Here is an 8,680-nt window from a genome sequence, read left to right on the forward strand (position 1 = left end):
GGTGGACGATCCTCCCGGGCTGGAGAGGCCGAGGGGAGAGGAGGCGCTTCCGACCTTTAAACGCGCGCGCTCGGCCGGGCGTCTCCAGCGTCCACCGAGCCCCCCGGTGCCGTCTCGTTTCTCTTCGGAGGGACCCGAGGACTGGTGCCCGGGGTGCATGGTGACCCCAGGAGACTTTCCTGCGTGGAAGTGCCCGGGTTCTCCCCGCCGCGGGAGCCCTCCTGCCTGGTGTCGGTGACGAGCTGCTCCTCCCCTCTTGCCCCGCAGGAAACGTGCCCAACGAGAAGATCGCGATATGGCTCAAGGACTGCCGGTGAGTCCCCGCCGGCGCCGCCGGCCTCGCGGAGGGAGACCCGGGCAGAGGGGACGCCGTCCCTGCGGGTCCCGTGGTCGCTGTAAACTAAACCGGAAAGTGAGCCTGCGGATCGCTTCCTCCTTTAAGCGCTTAGAAATGGAAGCACTGCGACCGCCAGTGACTCGGGGACCGCGTTAGCTCTGCGGTTGTTCGGGCTCGAGCTCCCGTGCGGGATGCTGGTTTAGCATCAGGGATCGCAAACCTAAAACAGACCGTCGTGCCATGCTATTAGGCTTGCCTCGTTTTTATTCGAAAGGATTTTCACACGATATTTCATTTTGCTTTTGTTTTGACATCTTTACATCTGGCCTCAAATCATTTCCCTTTCAAATGTGTTTTAGATGAGTTTTAAAGCTGCGCTGCACTCTCTGGGCTTGAATATTTTTGTGCGTGCCCTGATTCTGTTTGGAGAGCTGTGAAAACTAGCTAACTTTGTCCTTGTAATTTACTTCTTGGAAATGCATTTGTCAGATGGCGCTGGAATTCACGGAAGGGAAATAGAGCTTTGAAGGCATTCAGACTGCATAAATCTGTTTAATTACATGTTTTGGCAACTGGTACAAAAATGTTTGATAAAGTACGGAGGAGATGAATCATATTGCAATTAAATCTTATGACAGTGAAATGTGCTTGTTAATTCTTTTTTCCCCAATTTATTGCTACTTATAACATCTCCAGTGAAGAATGTTGCTTTTTAAGATGTTTGTTTCTGCACGTATTCTCCTCCCGCCCCCCAAACATTTGGGGCTTTTCTTAATCTTGTGTTCAAGTACCAGAGTTTGGGAAGTCGTTTGGGGGGGAGGAAGAAGTGATTCTCATATATGTCAGTTTATAGATAAAATATTGGCCACTAGACTATTGATGTCCTACTTTGATGAATTGCCTGGAGCCTTCCTGAACACTTTATTACAGATCTCCTTAACCTTTACTGGGGGTGTCATAGACCCTTCTGAAATATGATAAAATATGTGAAACCTTTCTCTAAAGAGACACCAAAAAAATGTTTAAGAGCAGGAGAAGAATCACATCTTTTTACTTTATGATGTAAAGGAATTAAGTTTGTATAAGAGATTATATCAAGTATGGGGTAGATCTCCTTGATTATATCAAGTAGGTAGTAAATAAGTGCATCTTTTAAGAGAAATGCAATAAGCAAATGTTAGTGTTCAGCAGGGTGCATTGTGTCTGACCATTTGCGAACTTTTATTGCTAATCTCGATTAATGTGGGCAGATTCTGTAGTCTGCCACTCCTTTGCTGCTTTTTCTTCTCTGCAGTTGCACCTGTTCTGTTCAAAAGTGGCATTCACCTGTACCTGGGAGAGGCAGAACAGGTCTTTTACTGTTGGCTTTATTATCACAGATTTGACTTCTAGGATATATGCAGCTGTATTTTTTTTTTTTTCTGTAACAATTTAGGTTCCTTCCCAGAGTTGAGTATCTAGCTACTTTGTACATTATAAACAAATTATCTGAAGACAGCATTTTTTTTTCTCAATAAGTTCTCAAATAGTCATTGTTTTCTTATTTCTCTCCATATCCTGAGTAAAGATACCACATTGTGTTTTCTTAAAGTAAATATTTAATTTGATAACCATTTATTTTACTTTATTTTATTTTTGGCGAAGTGGAAACAAATTGCTTGGATTACCACCTAAGACAGGACAGAGTTTTTGATAGAATTTGGAAGAGAGCAATTATAAGAGTGAGAGACTTGTGTTTGAAGGAGAATGCCAGTTATGTTCTGCTTATTTGCCACTTTGTGTCAGTGCACAGACCAGTGGATACATCTACACAAGGAGTAATAGTGTTTTGTCCTAAGAAAGGAGCCATTGAAAAGAATGACCTTTTTTATGGCATAAATTAGAGTTTTATTAAAACATATGCAACTGCCCTGGCTGGTTTGGCTCTGTGGATAGAGCTTCGGCCTGCGGACTGAAGAGGCCCAGGTTCGATTCTAGCCAAGGGCACATGCCTGGGTTGTGGGCTCAATCCCCAGTAGGGGATGTGCAGGAGGCAGCCGATCAATGATTCTCTCTCATCATTGATGTTTCTGTCTCTCTCTCCCTCTGAAATCAATAAAAATAAATTTAAAAAAATAAAACATATGCAACAACTTAGCTCGAAGGTTTTATTAATATCTATGGTAGTTTATGATTCTTTTACTAAAAAAAAATCACAAAAAGCACAAATTTACTAAAAAAAAATCACTAATTTCCAAAGAGCTGCCTTTGCTATATATTTGTTTGCAGAAAATCAATGTTTAATTGGCATTTCAATAACATTTATTTGAAACTGATATTTTTATGTTGATACTACATCTGAGGGAATTTTTAACAGGTATAAATTGTTATGAAAGTAGAACTTTCAAACTAAAACAATCTGTTTCTTTAACATAGTTTTGAGAAAGAAGTGGAAAACTTTTTTGCATTGAAAAAGAGATTTCTAAGTTATCTCTGACCTACAAGAATGTGAAAGGATTTTAGTAATGGCTAGTTCTTGATTCTCAAGCCGACTTTTTAGTAATTTTCTTTTCAGAGTTAAATGAAGACTACGTGTACTTTTTAGTTTAAAAGCAGAAAATAAATCTCCAGCCTCTCCATTTATATCAATAAAGATAGTAGTTGGGATAAAGGAGGTGCCCAGTGCTCTAAAATGCTAGTGATAGGTTTAACAGATAAGGTTTAAGATAACTCTTGAGCCTTATTTCTAACTAGTCTCTGACTTTTAATTTTATCGAGATAATGATTTGCTTTCTTTTAATTCTGTTTCCTGTTTCTAGGGAGCAGACTGAGGGAAGCAGACATTTTCTTAATTCCTACTGTCATTCTCTCTTTCTGTTTCTGTAAAGAAAGTGCCAGTTCATATCATTTATAATTGCCATTCTTGCTCTTAATTGCTGGCAGATCAGACCTGTGATTAAATCATTTCTGGTAAACTGACTTGACACAGGTATTTGCTTAGTTCGTAGCCTATTACTTATGTAATCCACTTGCATTCCTTGTGTGTTTGGGAGGAGAGTTACACTGTGATTAGAAGCTTGCTTAGCTATAACCCAGTAAGCATGAGGCTTGCAGTGACAGCTCTCCAGACAGCTTTTCAAGACTAAGGTTTATATGTTTGTGTGGTTTCAGTACCCCTTTGGGAGCCTCACTGGATGAGCAGAGCAGTAGTACGCTGAAAGGTAAGAAAAAGTTGCCTTTCTAAATCTGTTCTTTTCGAGATTCCTGCTTCATTTGTCCTGTAAGTGAAAATATATCTTGTCAATAAACTTTTAAAAGGTGGTGAGCTTAAGCAAATTACCAAACGTTTCCATAACGTGAAACTCATATTTTTATTGTCCAGATAAAGATATACTAACCAAGTATATCTTTATACTTGATGTATGTGAACATAAGGAAAACATATATTGTGTGAGGTAGATCAGCCTTAGTGCAGCATTTCTTTGCTTACATTAACTGAAATGGCCACACCTGAAATTTTACCACCTTTGCAAGACAGAATTCTAAAGTTCAAAGTACGACAAGAATGTGCAGGTAGTGGCAAGGCATATAAGAAACATTTACAGTATTGGGAAAATCTAGCTTGAGCTCCTGATTTAATATGAGGGGTGTGTGAAAGGAATGATTGCTCCAAGATCTGGTTTTCCATGAAAACCTTAGGTAAGATACATTATCTATTTGAATATCTAAAAGGCATATAAGTATTAAATAGCCTGTAAGTTGGCTTCTAAGAACTTCACCTGCCTGCAAATCATGGTTTCTTTATGATAAAGTTTATACTTATTGAAATTGTATAATCAGAATAATTTTTGAGGGCATTCGGGTCTGAAACACTTTACTGTATCATATCTTTTGCTTGGTCAGTTTGGTTTACTAAGACAGTGATGTTACATGGGGCTCAGGAGGAACAGAACAGTAGGATGAATCTTCTAATGTTTCTTTCAGGTGCGCTGGTGAGAAATGGAGGAAGTTTTGAAGATGATTTGTCACTTGGAGCTGAAGGTACGTTTGTTTGTATTTTCACATAGTTTTTAAAATAACAAAACAAAGGAGAGCAAGTTGATTGCTTTCAGATCCTCAGAGCTAAACTTAAAGGTCTTGAAAATGGCTCAGACACATTTTATAGGACCTTTTATATGTTAATAATCTAGTCAGAGCGTATATGATACATACAAGCATGCCTCTGAAAACCTTTGTGAAATATCCATGTGTCTTCTTTGGACTTAAATGCTTAAATGAACTGTTTGGAGGCAAATAATGGTGATGTAACTGGGGAAGAATTGTCCTGCAGAAGGAAGGAAACTTAAATATGTGAGAAAACTAAATTGAAGCTTATTTTTAGTATGAGGTAGCCTTATGTCAGTCTTACAGCTGCAGTACGTCTTTCTCTTTGCATTCAAATGTCTTCTGTCTTTCCCTTTCCTCTTTTTCCAGATTTTTAGGAGATTAAAGGATAAATAACTTCATCCTTTACCAAAATTTTATTAGAAACAATTATACTGATGTCTATTCCACACTGCATTAGCATTTTAAGTGTATTGTGCTATGCTTAAATTTTCACAGATTATATAATCTTTTCCTGTGAGTTGATAAAGCTTTCCATTATGTAAAATTAAGAATTTTTTTATTATTTTACTGGTTTTTTTTAAGATTATTGGTAGCTGTATAGTTGGTTTACTAATACAGCATGCTTTTTATAATAAAAGAATTAAGAATTTTATTAAATTTTTTAAAATTATAATTTGATTAATAGTGAATTTTCTCCACTGAATTTAATATCCTTGATCTTGCTGTTTTAAATCAATCTGTATGATGTAGAACCTTCTACTAAATATTGAAAAGACTAGAATAAATTATTACCACTCAATATGCTTTTAAGGGATAAACTCTGTGTAGGACCTTAAACTTATTGCTTTCCAATCACTACAGTTGAAAATGTTGTCAACCCATTTATAAATGCCTTTCAGTATTACTGTAAATAATGCTTGGTATTTGTCTTAGTAGTTTCTTCAAAATATGGAATTATTTTTTAAGATTTTATGTTTTTAGAGCAATTTTAGGTTCACAAAAATATTGAGGGGAAGGTACAGAGATTTCCCATGTATTTCTGTTCCTGTTATGTATAGTTCCCCCCTTTATAAACATCCCCCACCACAGGGGTACATTTGTTACAATTGATGAACCTACAATGAAGCATCATAATAACCCAAAGTGCGTAGTTCACCTTAGGATTCACTCTTGGTCTTGTTCATTCTATGGGTTTGGACAAATGTATAATTACATATAGCTATCACTGTAATATCATATAGCATATTTCACTGCCCTAAAAATCCTATCTGCTCTGCCTGTTCATCCATATTCAATGATTTCATGGGAAACCAGACCCTAAAAGAGTGTCCCAGAAAAGAGTGGAGTTATGCCCTGGCGGGTGTTGCTCAGTGATTAGAGCATTGGCCACAGCTCTGAAGGGTCTCTGGTTCAATTCCCAGTCAAGGGCATGTACCTGGGTTTCAGGTTTGCGCCCTGCCCCCTTTGGGGTGCATGTGGGAGGCAACCAGTTGATGTCTCTCTCTGTCTCCCTCCCTCCACCCCTCCCCCCTCCTTCACTTCCACTCTCTCTGAAAAGCAATGGAAAATTTATCCTCAGGTGAGCCCAGCTGATGTGCCTCAGTGGTTGGGCATCGACCTGTGAACCAGGAGGTCACCGTTCAATTCCTGGTCAGGGTACATGCCTGGGTTTTGCCTTGATCCCCAGTAGGCGGCGTGCAGGAGGCAGCCAATCAATGATTATTTCTCATCATTGATGTTTCTAACTCTCCCTCTCACTTCCTCTCTGCAATCAGTAAAGATATATTTTAAAAAATATCCTCAGGTGATGATTAAAAAAGAAAAAAAGGGAAGAGTGGAGTTATGTTGTTTTACTGAAAATTATTTCAAATTTATTTTCATTCATTCAGTAAATATTGAGTCACCATGTGTTAATGTACAAAGAAACAAGAAATTACTATGACTTTGCAGATCAGAAATGAAAAAATAAAATGGGGTATGCTGGAATAGATGTTTTAAATTAATTTCACTCTTTATGTTTGTCTAAAAAAGTTAAATGCAGTAAATTTAACTTACTCTAAACTTAACAGTAAAGACATTTATCTGTTTAGGACTTGTAAGTCTGGGATAAACTTGAAAGGCAATTTTAAAAAGAAAACTTAAGTTGAAATGAGTAGAAATTTTCCAAGTATGTGCATTAAAAAGTGGTTGTAACTGGAGTTTCCAGCCTTAAAAAAAATATCACAGTAGAAATTGATGCATACTGTTGTCACACTTACATAAATAATGCTGAATCATGTTTTTGTTTTAAGATATTCTTTATTAACAGCTTTTAAATTTAATAATTAAAATCGCATATACCACATATGCTGTATATCTTCTTACCACTAATTTCTAAATTGTTAAAGAAGTTTAATTGGTTATCTATATGTCTTTATTTTAAACATTCAGTAGAAGTAGTTTTAAATTGCTAACTCACACACAAAAAAACAACCTCCAAAAGCTACTGAGCTACTTACTGGTTCTGTTTTTACTGATCTGGCATATTTGGCATTTAGCAATAATATTGTGGCTAATTTGCTAATTGCATCATAGTAGTTACTGTCCTACTAACAATTGTACTTCACATTTATTCTTTTTACAGCTAGCCAACCAACTCCATGAAACTGATGCTCAAATTGAAAACAGGTATGTAACTGTGTTTGTTTTCTTCTTTTTTAAAAATGAGGGACATTTAGGAAAATAAGATTTTATATAATCTATTTATTTTATTTTATTTTATAGCAGTAATATCTTGGCCAAAGAGAGAAGACTACAGTTTCATCAAAAAGGGAGAAGTATGAATTCCACTGGATCTGGAAAAAGTAGTGGGACAGTCTCAAGGTAACTTATTATGAAATTATGCTGCAATTACTTTGTGCTGTAGATGACCTTCTCTTGCCACTTTTTCAAACTTGGATTTGATGTAATAGTATGAAATTGAAAGGAATCCAAAGTGTTTCGTGGTTCAGCATGACTGACAGGAGCAGCTGCTTCTTTTTTAAAAATTTAAGAGTAAATAAAGAGCAACAAATATGTTTATAGTACTGTTGGAATTTGTTAGTAAGTATTTTGAACCCTATCAACAACTTGAAAGAGGAACTGCATCGTGGAGTAACTTCTGCTTCCAAATTCTTCCTTCTGTTAGGGTCTTGAGTTACTCTGACATAGAAATCAGAACAAACCTTTCTAATTTAAAGCTTGATATTTAAGCTTAGATTTTTCTTCCTACTAAACTAAAGATCATATATATATGATGAGAGAGACAGGATAATAAATGTTCAGTTCCCAGTGAATTAGAGTAAGAAGTTACCTTTGTGTAACCCATACTCACCTTACTCCTCCTACTTCCTGAATGGAAGTGGTTGGGAAAAGTTGAAAGTAAGCTCCTCCTTCTCTTTCCTGAGATCAGGTTGTTACCTGTGCTGCCTCTTAGAGGAGAGCCAAGGATGGGAGAGAAGCTCAAGTTCTACCGAATGTCACTTGGTACCAGAGTTCTACCAACTTCCTAGTGTGTTTTCCCTTTTCATTTTGTCTTAGCTGCTTTACTGGGAATCTCTTAAAATGACAAAAAAAATAAGGTGAGGAATCACTTAGAGAATCTCTAACTGAGTGTGTTCTTAGGGGTTAACTCTTTTCCCAGTGCTGACAGCTTGAGAGAGTGGACATTTTCTAAGGGTTATCACATTTAAGACATGGGGTAGAAAGATACTGAAATAAATAGTGGTTTAAAGCTGTAGAAAAAGGTTTTTTTCATAGGAAAGCAGGAATATGAATTTATTTATAATGTAATGTGGACTATAAACTTGTTTTATATCTCGGTATTTCTTTTTTTTCCTGTTTTGTAGTGTTTCAGAATTGTTGGAACTTTATGAGGAAGATCCTGAAGAAATTCTTTATAATCTTGGATTTGGACGAGATGAACCGGATATTGCATCTAAAATTCCTCCCAGATTTTTCAGTTCATCATCGTTTGCCAGAGGAATAGATATTAAAGTATTTTTGAGTGCTCAAATGCAACGGATGGAAGTAGAAAACCCAAATTATGCTTTAACAAGTAAGGTTTTTAAATATTAGTGTATTATTTTCAAAATTAGAGCATCTATAGCAAGATGGCCTTATTTTCAAAGCCTTACCGATTTCTAGGAATAGCACTGGAGATTTAATTATTGAGGTTAACACAATAGCTATTTTACTTATTTGGAAATTTTATTCTATTTATAGAAGTTAATTAACTTA

The 8,680-nt window shown here is 36.7% G+C and overlaps 1 protein-coding gene across 3 annotated transcripts in view; it reads left to right on the forward strand.

Annotated features, from left to right (window-relative positions):
* Positions 1–208: 208 nt before the first annotated feature.
* The window catches only part of SSFA2 (sperm specific antigen 2), a 37,370-nt gene continuing 28,898 nt past the window's right edge, over positions 209–8,680 (forward strand). The window contains exons 1-6 of one of the 3 annotated variants that reach the window (XM_005857652.2): positions 209–313; positions 3,488–3,537; positions 4,301–4,357; positions 7,051–7,090; positions 7,187–7,285; positions 8,290–8,498. In XM_005857652.2, the coding sequence (XP_005857714.2) occupies positions 7,242–7,285; positions 8,290–8,498 (253 nt within the window). In that variant the 5' untranslated portion in view covers positions 209–313; positions 3,488–3,537; positions 4,301–4,357; positions 7,051–7,090; positions 7,187–7,241. Of the gene's footprint in view, positions 314–3,487; positions 3,538–4,300; positions 4,358–7,050; positions 7,091–7,186; positions 7,286–8,289; positions 8,499–8,680 lie in introns of those variants that run through there. The other 2 variants (XM_014546502.1, XM_014546491.1) reach the window with 2 other exon arrangements.

The sequence above is a fragment of the Myotis brandtii genome, unplaced genomic scaffold (genome assembly GCF_000412655.1).
Source record: "Myotis brandtii unplaced genomic scaffold, ASM41265v1 scaffold112, whole genome shotgun sequence".
Classification (NCBI taxonomy): domain Eukaryota; kingdom Metazoa; phylum Chordata; class Mammalia; order Chiroptera; family Vespertilionidae; genus Myotis; species Myotis brandtii.